The sequence below is a fragment of the Buceros rhinoceros genome, unplaced genomic scaffold (genome assembly GCF_000710305.1).
Source record: "Buceros rhinoceros silvestris isolate BGI_N320 unplaced genomic scaffold, ASM71030v1 scaffold34208, whole genome shotgun sequence".
Taxonomy (NCBI): domain Eukaryota; kingdom Metazoa; phylum Chordata; class Aves; order Bucerotiformes; family Bucerotidae; genus Buceros; species Buceros rhinoceros.
Window position 1 is genome coordinate 239 of NW_010425767.1, and position 14,879 is coordinate 15,117.

Here is a 14,879-nt window from a genome sequence, read left to right on the forward strand (position 1 = left end):
GGCAGGAGGCTGCGGGCACGGTCTGAGGCGCAGGAGGGTCCCTCTGGACATGGGGAAGCACCAGCTGTGGTGTGAGGGTACCTGAGGGTGTCCCCAGAGGCTGTGGATCTGTTCACACTGTCACCCGGGGACATGCCACAGGCTGCACAACAAGTGCAGTAATAACGGCGGAGAGACAGTTTATCATTTGCCCAGCAAAGCCCGTTTTCTGTGATTTCTATTTTGTTCCATGAAGTTTGGGAGAATTTTGGACAGAATGCTTGGAACAGTAGAGGTTGGTAAAGAGAGCTATTAGCTTGAAAAAAGAATTGTGCAAATAACACAATAAACATTAGTTCAGGGCAGTGAGAAGACCTTTATTGTACAAAGTGTTTGTAATTATGCTTTTAAAACAATGCCAGGTGGTTTTTTTGTTTTCATTACTTTTTCGAGCAGATAATCAGCTAAAATGGTTTTAAAGAAGAAGAAGGAAATTCAGGTAGATGCATTCTCCCTTGATCATCAGCAGCTGGAAAAACTTAAGAGTAAGTGAGGTGTTTTTCTGAGCTAATGGGTAATTTTCTGTTAATAGAATGCATTTGAGTAGCTACTGAAATCCATCAGCTCTGTTTTGGTTTGGTTTTTTTGTTTGATTTACTTCTGGTGGTTTGGTTTTGTGGGTGTTAGGTGTGTTTGCTTTTTTGTGATTTGCTTTTATTTTGTAATGACAATAACTTCTTACCTTGGCAGAGTTAAAAGGATCCTTTAGGGCACCACATCTTCGCTTTGAAAGCTCTTTGCTTTATTTCTTTGTTGGTGTGAAGGTGGTAGAAGGTCCTACTTGCCATGCCACCTGCAGGGCTGTAATAAATCAGTGCCCCCTGAAGTACTAGCCTTAGTATGTGGGAAAACACTGAATTTCAAAGAATCAGATGGTGGTTGAGGTTGGAAGGGGTCTCTGGAGGTCATCTTGAGACTATTTTCCCAGTCCTTATGTTTTCGGTAGTTAACTTGATTTAAAGATATCCTTCAAATGCTCTTTTGTTTTGTGGGGTTTTCTTTTGTTTTGGGTAAGATAAACTTCCAGTGATCTTTAAAAAACCCGAAGAACACAAAAGAGTTATACAGGACTTACATACTGCAGTTATTATGAAGTGTGCCTTGCCTCTTCCAAACGCAGGGTTTTCCAAGGCTGAAGAGCAAAACCTGGCATCTCTGCTTCTGCACTGTGCACAGCTCAGCAACGGCATCCAGCAGATCCAGTGTATGAAACAAGTAAGGCTGCACTATTGTTCCTGTGGTTCTTGTAGCTGAGAGTGTGTCACGTGCACTGTTAAAGGGAGATACAGTTCTAAAAGAAACTTTATAATCTGTTAAACATTCCTGGAAACAGGTAGAATGAGTTGTTACTGCTGTGCATGCGTTAAGTTGAAATGTTCTTCAGCAGTGAAATTAGCGAGGGCTACAGTTACTGAAAACGACCGAGGTCAAGTGATACCAAGTTCCCGCTTTCATAGGTGGGTACTTTAGGTGTTAGAGGTGTTCCTGGAGCGTTATTCCACACCTGAAACTCAGTGGGATGTGGTAAAGAGGACAGTGTTGCCCAGTGTTCTTGGGTGAGAGGGAATTCTGCCTCAGTTAATGGTGAGGGTATGTCCAGAGGTTTTGTTAATCGCATGCTCTGTTGATTGTAGATGATGCCATTGGTGAAGAAGATGGATCAAGACTCTGCATGTGATCCCATGGTTAAAGCTTGTTTGGATGTTTTGGGAGACATGTATTTTTCACTGAGCGCAAAGAATCCCTTGAAAAAAGTATTAGCAAGGTAAAAAATTGAATAGTAAGCCTTTATGTTTTTTAATTGCTCTCCTTGCCCAGAAGTCAGTAATTTGTTGAGCACTACAAGCTGCAGTAATTTAATTACTGAAAATTTCTGTTACTAATATGTGTAAATATGTACTGATTTTCTTTCTTGCTTAGTTAAAAATTTTGCTTATAAATAATACAGTGTATTGTTGGATACCTAAATTCAAAGGGAAGTATTTAATTGATTTCATTACTGGAGAGAACATTGTGTATAATTAACACTTTGAATTTTAAAATCCAGTATTACAATAGAAATTTAAAATACTTCTGTTAAAAATCTCAACTTTGACCATGTCAGAAGGCTGTTAGAGAAACCATAACTAAACTGTGGTATCTCATGCCTATTCTTTTGCAGTCAAATCTTTGTTGCAAAATTACTGTTGTATTTATTTCTTTTGTGAATTCGTTACAGTCTTAATATTTTTATGATCCCTGCTTAGCTTCATTTCTATGCCTGAAATAATTTGTTGCCCTACCAAGAGAGATGTAGGGCTTCCACTCTGTATTTGGCTGCATGTCAGAGCTTTCTGTCCCTTCAACAGGTTTTCTAGCCACAAAATTAGAAGGTGCTTGTTTATTTTAAAGCAGATTATGTTTTCATGCAGGAAGCAATATCTGTTCATGGAGGTTTTAGGTGCCATTTAACACCTCAGTAGGAGCTAACTGGTGCTGCTGCTGCTTCTCCCTGTTGCAGCTCACTGGACGGTCTTCCTGAACCGTGTATGACATTGGCTGTAGAAAGCTTCGTGCGCTGCCTTCGGGAAGAACTGAAAACCACAGACGTGTATTTGTACAGAAAAGTGCTGGACAACCTCGCTGCCTGTTTGGAGGACTTCAGCTTAGGTGCAGTGACGTTGAATACATTGTCTTTGGGTTTAACTTGCTCCGCATGGGTCCGCATCTTGGTGCGGCACCACATTTACCCTTGTCGATGTAAAATAAAGAGTATCGGCTGGTATTCAGTAGTTAAAATGTGTTTTCTTTCCTCTAGGTAGAGCAAGTGTTAAGAACCTGTTCAAAGAAGGTAAAGTTATATTTACAGTAAAGTATGTTTTGCTGTAGATTATTGGAGGGGAGGGTTGTGTGTGAAGTAGTAACATGAGGTAGGCGTAAAGATCTATCGATCTGATTTCCTCCTGGTAATTTTTAATAACTAGTACCCTCACATGGTACTTTTTTTGTCAAAGACTTTCTCTTGATTGTACCTTAAGTTTCCATTGAGCAGCCCTAGATATAAATCTGAAAATGCTAAAGCTGAGGGATTCTTAAAGGGCTGGGGGAGTTGATGCTACTTTATGTCAAGTATCCCTGTCCCGTGCCTCGTGGTGAAGTTGGATGTCATCACACCAAGCCGTTAGCAGCCAGTCTTGACTATGCCTAGGCCTGCCGTGGCAAGGATTTTGTTTGGCAATAATGTGGCCGAAGTCTGATTTGCTGGTAATGTGGGAGAACTTGATGTGCACAGTCTGTCTGGGTATGATGTTTGGGTGATTGCTGTGCTGGAATTCTTCTGTTCTATTTCTCTTTTAAATAAACTCATACCATAATTATTTTCCCTAGTTCTTCAGTTTCTGCAGAAGTCACTACTTGACATACAGGAAGAAAACAGGCAAGTGAATTCAATTTAAGTGTATTTTATCTGGTTTGTTTCGCAAAATAAACTGGTAAGGTTTGCAGTATCACTTTGGAAAAGATCAGTTCTGCTCAGGCAGAATGAAATGAGTGAATGTTTGTTACAGGAACCTGCAGAAACCATAGCTGAATTTGTCATTATGCTTGGTAACTTAATTCTAAAATGCTGCCCTTGAGTCTGCCTCTTGTTTTCCTGTAGTTGCTTATCTGGTCAACTCAAAGAATATGTTAGTTTATACCATTAATTCTATCTGAAGTTGGCAGAACATAGTTTTCTGGGGATGGTGAAGAAAGATTTCATTTCCTTTTGTCTGCATGTCTGTCTTTTTTTTCCCCACAGGAAGAATCACGGAAATCATATTGTTCAGACTCAGTTGATGCATGACTTGCTGATAGCCATAAAAGTTTCAATGACGCTTGTACAGAAATTAGAAGAAAATACCCAGGGAAGTGTTTGGAAACACGATGAATCTTTTGTTTGGCAAAGCATGTGTAGTTTACTGAAAAGCTCCACAAACTTCCTAGTGGATGGTAAGCTTAGTCACATTCAAACCCAAATATTTTTATCAAATCAGTCTTGTCTTTGTAGTGAACACAACCTGTAAGTATAAATACTTAGTTTAGCTTGAATGGAAAGTGAACTGCTGAGATTACTGGGAGTGGGAGCAGTCTGGGGTCTTTCAGTGAGCTGTGGTTTATAGATCATAATTTTGGAGTATACAGTTTAACTTGTCCTACTAAAATAAGCCAAGGTAAATGCTATTACTAATAATTTAGAAACTAACAGAAATACTTTTGAGTCTCACTGGATGTCTGTGTCTACTGAAAATGCGTGCATCTGAATGAGTTATGCTGTCAACTTTTTATTGGTGCACTACAATTATGTTTACTTCTTACAGAGATAATTTTGTACAGACGAATCGAATATAGATGTCAGTAGGCTCTGCCACAGTCCTTGTCTTACTGGGCAGTTCCGTATTTTCTGTCTGTTGAAAGGGATTAATAGTGTCCTGTTACACTGGAGTATAAATTCATTGCCTCTTGCTATCGAGGCAATGAGTTGAGTTGCTGTCGAGGTGGAAGCTGCAGGTTTGTGGTCATACAGCTACAAGTAGTCTGGGAAAATTCAATACCACCTTTGTGATTTTGGCAGATGGTTCTAGCACACAGTGTTTGCTGCGCTCTGATGTAACGTATCTTCCTCTGCCCTGCAGCAGCTCTCCTGCAGACTGTTCAGACTGCCTCAGGACTGGCTGTTATTCTGTTCACTAAAGCTATGTATGAGCCAGCTGAAGGGTTACCTTCCTTGGTAAGTGTATTTCTTCGCTAAAGACTGTGAAATGTCATGGTGTTGGTAATCAGCTCAAACAGCACTGTGCAGAGGCATTGCTGATACAGGTAGCAGGACTTTCCAACCTCTGTATTAGTCTCTGCTGGAGTGTAAATCCTTTATTCTCTCCTTGCCGTGTGAAATAACAATTCTTGGGTTTTGAATTTGAGAGAAACAATGTACAAGAAATCTCTTCAGCTGTTGTAAGATTCTCAGTTATGCACAAGCCAGCTTTTCCCCTGTGCTGAGACGCTCTAATGGGCATAACGTTGCTATTACAGGTCAGTGACTTGCTTCTTGGGTCAGTGAAACACGCGGGTGTGCCAGCGTGGTTTGTGAGTAACTGCGAGACGCTGTGTGTGGAAGAGCTCCCCGACTCGGTCCTTCTCTTTCTTTGCCACGGAGCACTGGCTATGCTGGAATGGAAGAGTGGCAGCATGGGTGGAAAAGGAGAGAAACTGTTACTAGATATCGCATCAGTCTTGTTGTCTTTGAGTTCCGAGTAAGCCTGTGTTTTGGTTTGTATCGCTTCATGTTTGGGAGGAGGGGGTTGATCTTCTCACTGCTATTTTTACACAGCTCCTAGGGTCCTGGTGGAATGTCTCTGGCATGTTTTCAGCTTAACGATGTTAGTTTCTGCCACAGTTGGTGCCAGCTTTTTAACGTATTCAGATAGGTTTGAAAAGCATAATGTCTTGATATTGCGTAGATAGTTGATGTTACTATTTTCTCTTGCACACTAGAAGAAAGTTTTGGTTTTCCCATTTAAGTGGGGTTAGTTTACCAGCTACTTGATGGTAAGGTGCAGCAGAAGCAGTTGTTATGCAGTAAGAAGAACTTCAGTTTCAGGACATCACCTCCTGTGCTTTGTTTTTAAAACAGCAAGTGTAGTGGCTAAACCCCCACATTTAGGGGCTTTAGCTGTGACCAGTTCACAGCATGTCAGGTAACTGTATGCGTTGCAACATCCAATTCACCTCCTCTTTGTGTCAGTTCCTTTTCTCCAGTGGATGGTTAGTGTCTCCTTACATGTTGTAGTGTGAGGTAAGCTAATATGGTGAGTAGTTATTTTGAAAGAAAGTTGACAAGTGCAAATAATGAGCTTTCTTTTCTTTTTAAAAGGTTAAAAGACTCCAGTATGACAACATCCTTGTCAAGAATCCTTGTTATTTGGACTAATTCAGCACTGGCTGCCCTCACTTCAGGCTCTGCAGATCTAAAAATCAAACTTAATGGGAACTCGGATGTAATTGGGAAGCTGCTGGAATACATTTATACCCACTGGGAACACCCTCTGGATGCTGTTAGACACCAAACCAAACTGATATTCAAGAATGTTCTTCAGATCCACCGAACCACCATTAGTGGATCGAATTTAAAATCAGACCCATTCTTTGCCAGGCTGATAAAGCGTTTACTAAGCCTGGAATGGCACGTGAAAGGGAAATACGCTTCTCTGGGTTGTCTCGTGGAGTGTGTGGGCACCGAAAACATACTGCAGCTGGACAGAACAATTCCAGTGCAGATCCTGGACATGATGAATGACCAGTCTCTCGCACCCTATGCTAGTGATCTTCTGGAAACCATGTTTACAAATCACAAAGCCCATTTTACTTCAAGTTTTCGAGAAAGTACCTGGATTGACGAGTGGCATGACATCTGGGTTTCTCCTCTGCTAGTAATACTGTGTGAAGGGAACCACGACCAGACCACTTACATAATAGATTACTATTTACCAAAACTGCTCAAATGTAGCCCCGACAGTCTGACCTACATGATAAGAATTCTTCGGGCTTCTGCAGATGCTAATGTAGGTAAGAAATTAAAGATCATAATTAGAATTGTGAATGTTTAAAAAAAATCAAAAATGTGTGTTCTGGTCTATTATTAGGATTAATTTGGGAGAAAAATCCCAAGTGGTTGTTATAGAAGTTAGTATATCAAAGTGGAATTCACAATAATCAGGTGTGTGTATTCATGCCATGAGCAAAATAATTGGTATTCTAACTGGGTGCCTCACTGCTCCCTTTCCATGCCATGCTTTGTTACCCAGCAGTATGTTTTCCCCTGCTTTTCTGTTCTGCTGTTATTTCTTACACAGGTATGTCCAGTCACAGGGCTTTACAGATTGGTTTTTGTTGCAAATATTTGCATACGTTATGAATTGCCTGTAGTTTTTTACATAATTAGTGTAATTCTAAAATAAAGTCTTGTGAGATCTCGCCAGGTCCTTTTTTCATATGACATGTTCAGGATGAAGGTTTTTGGGAACCGAGTGATTTAGAATTAGTTTAATCTAGGACAGACACTGTCTTCTGGGATTTATGGGGTAAAAAATAAAAGGGGGGTGAGGACCATGTGTTGGAAGTATCAGCAGTTTCTGCCAAGCACTGCAATTAGTACATTGTGTTACTCGGACTGTAATTATTACTGTTGTTCATGTTCTTTAGGCTCTCGCAGTACTAGGGGAGCTCTTGGAGCATTAATGGCCTGCCTGAGAACAGCCAGGGCTCACGGACGCCTGGAGCTTTCAGATATCCTGAGCAATGGTCTTGTATCCACTGAATGTATAAGACAGGGTCTGGTTCATCAGCACAGTCAGGTAAAAGGACAACTTCTTTGTGTGTCTTTACATTAGAAAACACTCTCTCAGCATCATTTTAAAACAAAGGTGCCATCATAGGTGCCTGTCACTTCTGTGGCTGACACCTAAATGTCTTCCAGGTTTGCATCGATGCTTTAGGTTTGCTTTGTGAAACCCATCGTAGCACAGAAATTGTGTCTGAGGAAGAAATGCAACTGATTCAGTTTTTTATGATGTACAACTTGAACAGCCAGTCTCCTTCAGTAAGGCAACAGATCGCTTCTTTACTAAGAAAGGTAATTTCAAGCTCTTAACAATGTCTAATGCGCCCGTTACCTTAGTTATACAGCTTTTAAAAAAACGGTTCTGCTGAGTCTGTTTTGAAGTTGCTCATCTGAAAGAGCAGAAGCTCTTGGACCAGGACTGTGGTGTATGTTTGCCCCAACCGAATGCTGCTAAGTCATGGCAGGCAAGGACAGCTCAAATGACAAACTATGTGCAGTGACTTGATGAGGAACAGTAGTGAGCGTTACTGAACCTGCCAGCATGTGCCTGTTGTACCTAATAGCAAAGCAGTGTGCTGTTGCTATGGACCAGGAGTGCTTATGGAGACATCCCAGACCTCAGGCAAATCCTCAGTCCCTTGATCAGCCTCAGCAACCTGCCTGGGAAAACAAGGTGGAGGAATGTGAAGGGAACAGTGTGATGTGGCCGTGCTGTTACAGTCTGCGGGGACTGAGCGCATCGACATGGTGGAAGTTGCCAAGGTCACACACAGATCATGGTAGAAAGATATGGATAAAATGAGTAAACTCTGTGTGTATAAAGAACGTTCTGGAAGATACTAATGGGAAAAGAAAGCAGTGTGGAAGGAGAAGATAATTAATGAGAGATGGGAGAAGTGGAGGAAGTAGGTTTGGCATAAAGGAAAGAGAAGTCGACCTCTCTCCATTCTCACCTGGTGCAGACTGAGAAATATGAGATGGAAAAACTGTGTTAGAGGGAGTGTGATAAGAAAGGAAATAATACCAGTGGGTAGTAAAAGAGCTGGGGGAAGCACTCCTGAGATCAGTCAAATTCTCTAAGAGGCACTGGGGCTATAAAAATTGTATGCATTAATTGAGCTTTTTTAATAGAGGAACATATGTTCTGCAGAAATTGAGGAGGTGGGAGGAGAAGGCTAGCCATGAATTTAAGGAGGAAGTTGAAAAGAATGCATTGGAGGTGTAAAGGGAGGGGAAAAAGGTTGGTCACAAGAGAGGTGGGGAGCAAATACTTGGTTTTGGAGTAGGGAGAGAAGGTTTGTTCTGTGTGACACTGTATGCAAACTTTTTAAAGATTACAAGCTATATGATGTGGAAAATAAGCTGAAAATCCCCCTCTCCCTTATGCATCTGTCAGTGATTCTTGCCTTACCTATGTTTTGCCTCTGTTTTAAGTTATTTTGTAGGATACAAGAAAGTTCCCAGGTGCTTTACAAATTGCAGCAAACTAAAACCAAGCAAGAGCTACTTGGAAACTCAGCTGAAAGGCATCCTCTGGGGATTTTGCAGCAGTACAAAGTAAGTCAGTAAGCAAGTTTTAAGTGATGTGTATTACTTGGGCTTGAAATAGAGATCTGTTGAGCTTCAGCCTTTCTGTAGCTTTCCAGAGTGATCAGAGAGAGAATGAATGACAGTTTCAGTGTATTAAGTCATCTTCTGTGTTTGTCCTTCTCTCCCATTTGAAGGCCCACATAATCAGGTTCTTTGTGTTAAACTGCTTCTTGTGTTGAGTTCTGCTGTTCGTGGTCAACTAATTCTCAAGACTTCGGTACAATGATCGTCTTTTTGTGGGAGTGGGGAAGGGAAACTGTAAAAACAATTGTCCAGCCCTCACTGTGCTCTAGGAAACAAGTTTGTCGGTACTATGAAGGTAGGCCTCCCACTGTTCCAGAGTTTACTGTAAGGTCGTAACTGGTTTGGTAATATGTGAAGCAGAATGTCCTGAATTCACCTCCTTAGACTTACGTTTGTAGGACAGCAAGGAAACTGTCTTAAAACTTTTCTTGTGATTTTCAGGATTTCATGTCGTCTTTATGTGACAGACTTTTTGAGGTCCTGTTTCCCGGCTCATCACACCCAACCAGATTTTCTGCACTCACTATTTTAGGATCAATAGCAGAAATATTTTCTGGGCCAAAAGGTGAGAAGCCCGCTTTATAGGCGGGAGGGATGGGAGGTGTTGGAGAGGGTTCTTTCACACCAGCTAGTCGAGTTTGGTCTATTTGTAGTCCTTAAGTTACATGGCATTTCTCATGTGCTTTCATCTTGCCTAAGAAAGGATAGTGAGTCTTATTGGAACGTGGAACATTGAAGTAAATGAAATATTATGCGTATTGAATATCTTCCTTAAATAGAGATTTTCTTGCATAGACTGGTTTTTAGCAAGTTTTTTCAATGAATTTTTGTTACTATGAAGAAAACTTTTGGGCAAGATTGAATATATTTGAGAACTATACCCCCTTTTCCTGTTCTGGCAGCTCGATGATACGGAATTTTAAACGTTGAGACCATAACTCCTGATTTGAAAGGCCTGTATATCCTGCTCACAGTATTATACTAAATAAGGATCTACTTAGTTTGGACAGTTTATTATTTTGTGCTGCTTTGATTTTAAATTTACTTCACAAAAGTTGATTTTGAGAGAGAAGAAAAATGCCTTGTTGCAAGATAATTCCTCAACCCCCCTGATAAATCATGATTCCTTTACATTGAAATTAAAAGCAAAACATTGTAATGGCTTCTGGTTTAGGGGATTATTCCTATGGCAAAAAAGGCCCTAAAATGCACTGAAGTTTTAAACCTTTATTGGGAGAAATAATTTTCTGATATTACATACTTCCAGGAAAAGAATTTTTAAGCAAAGCTAAAATAAAGTTTATTTGCAGTGCTGATTTTAATGTGAATGAATGGGATTCTGTTGCTGCCAGTAAGTTACTTTCTGTATTACTGAGGATCGTTTTGAGAATATGGTAACTTTTTTTTTCCAACAGTAAATGTGGCATTCTAGGACCTTTTAAGAGAAGTAATATTAATGCCTTAGCTATGATTTGATTTTAGTGCTTTGTGTAGTATAGCTAAGGAAAATGTGCGTACAGTGCTTATTCTGGAAATAATGACAGCAAAATGATGTCAGGCATCGATTTCTTTGAACAGGCCAGGCACAAGTGTTTCAGCTGGATCAGGAGATCGATTCTGCTCGTGTCCGAACTTTGATCCAGTGTTTAGCCAGTACTTTTGAGGAAGTGAAAGTTCTGGCATTTGGGCTTTTGATGAAAATACGTGATGTTGCATTTAATTTACAGGTATGTAATTAAAAGGAGTAATTTTGTGAAAGATTTCATTGCCTGATTTTGTGATTTCTCCCGAGTCTTGCCTTTGACTCGATACTGATTTTTCTGTTTATTACTTCACGAACAGTTACTTTTAAAGTCATGAGTGAATAGATTCTCCTTCCTGGTAAGCTACGCTACTCTGTCCATTAGCAGATAAAACACAGTATTTTGAAAAAATAAACGCCACAAAATCCCTCCTGTGAGCTGCTGCATGTTTGAATTCTGCTTTAAAAGTGACTGTCCCCCATCTTCAGTGTGTACCTAATTGTATCTTTGCCAAGTACATGCACACACACTGTGGTCAGTGTACAAAGTGTTTCTGAAGAAATATAAACTGGCAAACTTACTGAAAAGCAGGTTCTTAGATTCCAGGGTGCTAAAGTAGCTTAATTAAATCAATATGGAAGCTCAATAAAATGAGCCGTATTGGGGCTTTTTGCAGGATTCTGAAAGTCTGCGTCTCCTGTTCCAAGCAGCAGTGGATCTTAGCACAAGTACCAAGCCGTACGACTGTGTCACTGCTTCCTACTTGTTGAACTTCTTAGTGCATCACGAAGGACTACAGCACGTTTGTTCAGGCAGATGGGTTGAGCATCCCCCCCAGAGGGATGAAAGCACACCAGCGAGTACGGTGGAGAAGAACTCTTTAGCAGGTAAGCTCTTAGGGAAGGGAAGCCCCATGGTTTATATATTTATGTGAAACCTGACTGCTTTTCCTTAAGGCTTTTGGTAGGAGCTGTAATGAATGAGATGCTTATTTCTGGTAGGATTTTGAGTACATTTTGTTTTACTGTTCAGAAGCCTCTTGGTAGCTGGTGTGTATCATGTTCCAGTACTCGATATTTGCAGCACTGCCCCTTGGAGCTCTGCTCGCTTGTAACCATTTTTCTGAGTGGTTTGCAGTCCTGCACGTACATTTCTGCAGTAATTAACCTTCATTCACATGTGGAATGTTTTGCTTTGGTTTAGTGCTTCTGGATGGAAATCAGGAGACTCTAGATCTGGCAGATTTGGCAAATTCATTCAACAGGCTTTGTTCCCATTTCTTTAAAGCAGATTTGTTTCTTAGAAAGTACAATATATTTACACGTATATAATGTGAATCTGTACTTCTTAATTTTAGTTATCAAACTTTTGTTGGTGACTGTCGAAGAAGAAATATTTCAAGCTAAGAAGTCTCTGCTTCAAGCAGCAGCATCATTCCCGATGTATGGCAGAGTTCATTGTATAACTGGGGCTTTGCAGCAACTGCCTTTGAAGTAAGTAAAATATTGCTAATAGTGAGTTGCAACTCCGTGTGTAAGCACAGTGGAATTGCTGCTCAGGAGAACATAGAAGCATACGGTGTTATTTGTATCAAAATCCAGTGCTTGCGGTTTTTAGAACTCTGGCTGCTGTTGGGTGTGTCCTCTGTATATGTTAAACTCTCTCTTGCGACTTTGCCAACTCTCCGCTACTTATAGTTCTCATAAATACTGTGTGTGTAACTTCAGTTTTTTCTTTTAAAGGTACAATTATTTTTAATCCATGCCATGCTGGGTTTTGCTTGAGATTTTGTTGTGGTGTTTTGTTTTTTAAGTAACTTGACATTGGTGGCTGACTGGAAGGAAGTGGTGGCCAGGCTCATCCTGATGTCATACAAACTCTCTGCTGTAGTATCACCAGTAGTGCAGAGCTCATCACCAGAGGGTCTTATTCCAATGGACAGTGACTCAGGTAAACAGACAAACAAAACCCCAGCAGAATTCTGTTAAAATCGGAGACTCCTGAAGTTCTGTTTGTCTTACAGCAATTCAGAACAAGAGGTAGCTTCCCTCCCTTTCACTTGCTCATTTTAGGGCATAATCTTAAGCCATTCTTTTAACTTGTGATAGAGGTTATTGACTTCTGCGCTAAAAAACCCCACACACTTGCAGATTGTGTTGTTTCATCTGTTTCAAAACAGATGACTGTAAAGTCCAGTTTTCTTTCTTCCTTAATCCTCATAATCACCATAATTTTATTTTTATTTTGTAGTGCTAATCACTTTCTTTTGTACTTACATAACTGAAGTGAAAGAACTGGAGGTCAAAACCATCTTAAAAATTCCTCTTGTTTAATGTGTAGAAAGTGCAGGTCGCCTGCAGATGATTCTGCATGAGATACAACCACAGGATACAAATGATTATTTTATGCAAGCAAAGATTTTGAAAGAACAGTGCAAAGAAGAGTCTGAACAGCTGGCTGACCACAGGCCAATGGAAAATGCTTGCACAGAAGTGAGAGGTAAGTCCTGTGCTGTGTTAGTAATGAATTCAAGATATTCTTTACAGAGCAGGCTTTTTAACTGGGGGATCAAAACGGAAAGTTGCTCGCTCCGTGTAATGTTTCAGTTCTTCAATAAATCTGTCAGAAGTTATTCATGTGCACGGTTTTAAAGACTAACTCACTGGCAGATCGTGGTTAATCCCTCTTAGAGCACAAGAGAAAAACGACTTGTTTTGGTATTGGCCTTAACTGCACCGGCCAGGTCATCTCTAATACCTTTTCTGTCAAGCAACGCTTTTAATGCCTTTCTCCTTGAGAGGTGCTGGTGGGGTTTCCCTCGCCAGTGTACACAAGACTGGCAGGGAACATGTTCATGCGATACAGCTTGTTGTCTGAAACTACGAAAGCAGAAGCTTCTGTCTGAAAGATTCCAGTGGGGAAATATTAGATAGTGTTTGACTACTTCAATGAATAGCAGCTCTGAAATGGAGCCTTACGGTGATAAAGAAATTGTAAACTTCGCCATATTTAGTGTGTGCCAGAATAAATTCAAGTAATATCTGTAAATTTTTAAACTTAATTTATGCAAGCTTTTTAAGTTTTAAATACTTGAACTTCCTTTCCTAATGTTTTTTCTTCTGTTTAAAACCGTTTCGGTTGGGCCATAGGTTTTGTTTGTGAAAAGGTGTGTAAATGTGTGAGGAGCGGCACAGTGACCACCAGATGGGGATGTTGTGTCAGGAACGGGCTGCCTTTGCCAGGCCTCCTCCTGTGGGGACACCTGGCTTCCAAACCAGGTAACCTCCTGGGAGTGATGGAGCGGTTGATATGGAGGTGGTTGGACCCTGGCTCCAGGGTTGTAGGTGTCTGTACAGTTCAGTGTGCAGGTGCACACCAACTGTGAGACCTCCACTCTCTGAAATAGTGGTTTCCTGGTGAAACGATGTGCTGCTGCCTTGTCCAAGTGCGTGCTCCGGAGTGGAAGCTATCAGGGCCACCAACTCTGAATTATCTTTCAGATTAGCAAGTTCAGAAGTTTTTGTCATAGTGAATTGTGTTTTGTAAGATGATCAGGCTAAATGAAGTTTAAGTTACGAGTCTCTGTCTTCAGTTACACTACTACATTTGCTGGTTTTTATTTTTAAGGTAAAGAAAGGCAAACATGTGACGTCACCGCTCAGATGGTTCTGGTGTGTTGCTGGAGAAGCATGAAGGAAGTATCTCTGCTCTTAGGGACGCTGTGTAAACTTTTGCCTTTACAGGCTACATCTGAACCTTCCGATGGGTTGATTACTGCAGAACAGGTAGGGAGGTAATTTATATTATAAACCCTGCACTTTCCTTTGGGGGGGGCAGTGGTGGGGAAGGCAGTTTTCAGAAAACTGTTTTTTCTTGAATCTACATTCTGTATGGGAAAAGGTTTTTTTTTTTTTTTTATTGCCATGTTTTCACGGTTTTCTTGTTTTATTATACTTGGTTAATGGTCTACTTGTTGATAAAGTGGTATTCAGGAGACATAACTATAGTAGTAACAGGTAAGTGAAGAAATTATTATACACAGCTAACAAACTCAGGAATATTCACTCTGATTGTATTGAGTGAGTTATAAGGTGTCTGCTGTGTTTAGGGACACAGTGCCTGCCTGTCTCCTCCCCCTTCATCGCTCTCAGTGTGTAGGAGGCATTGATAGAGTTACGAAAAATCTTCTAAACTGACTTGATATTCAAAATGTCTTTTGTTTCAGTTTGGACTCTAGTTGGGATTTCACTTAACGCTCTTCATTAACGGAGCTTCATAATCACTAATTCTGAAAGTCAGATGTGCTGACTAGTTGCAGTCTTGGCCTCCATAGGAGACCGAATTAT

The 14,879-nt window shown here is 40.6% G+C and overlaps 1 protein-coding gene across 1 annotated transcript in view; it reads left to right on the forward strand.

Annotated features, from left to right (window-relative positions):
* Positions 1-448: 448 nt before the first annotated feature.
* The window catches only part of THADA (thyroid adenoma associated), a 43,741-nt gene continuing 29,310 nt past the window's right edge, over positions 449-14,879 (forward strand). The window contains exons 1-20 of the mRNA XM_010141265.1: positions 449-524; positions 1,160-1,254; positions 1,674-1,804; positions 2,540-2,688; positions 2,837-2,869; positions 3,406-3,458; positions 3,822-4,008; positions 4,692-4,786; positions 5,089-5,309; positions 5,930-6,633; positions 7,243-7,409; positions 7,532-7,687; positions 8,831-8,953; positions 9,452-9,575; positions 10,589-10,737; positions 11,210-11,420; positions 11,891-12,026; positions 12,347-12,483; positions 12,874-13,032; positions 14,161-14,318. Coding sequence (XP_010139567.1) covers positions 449-524; positions 1,160-1,254; positions 1,674-1,804; positions 2,540-2,688; positions 2,837-2,869; positions 3,406-3,458; positions 3,822-4,008; positions 4,692-4,786; positions 5,089-5,309; positions 5,930-6,633; positions 7,243-7,409; positions 7,532-7,687; positions 8,831-8,953; positions 9,452-9,575; positions 10,589-10,737; positions 11,210-11,420; positions 11,891-12,026; positions 12,347-12,483; positions 12,874-13,032; positions 14,161-14,318 — 3,264 coding nt within the window. The remainder of the gene's footprint in view (positions 525-1,159; positions 1,255-1,673; positions 1,805-2,539; positions 2,689-2,836; positions 2,870-3,405; positions 3,459-3,821; positions 4,009-4,691; positions 4,787-5,088; positions 5,310-5,929; positions 6,634-7,242; positions 7,410-7,531; positions 7,688-8,830; positions 8,954-9,451; positions 9,576-10,588; positions 10,738-11,209; positions 11,421-11,890; positions 12,027-12,346; positions 12,484-12,873; positions 13,033-14,160; positions 14,319-14,879) is intronic.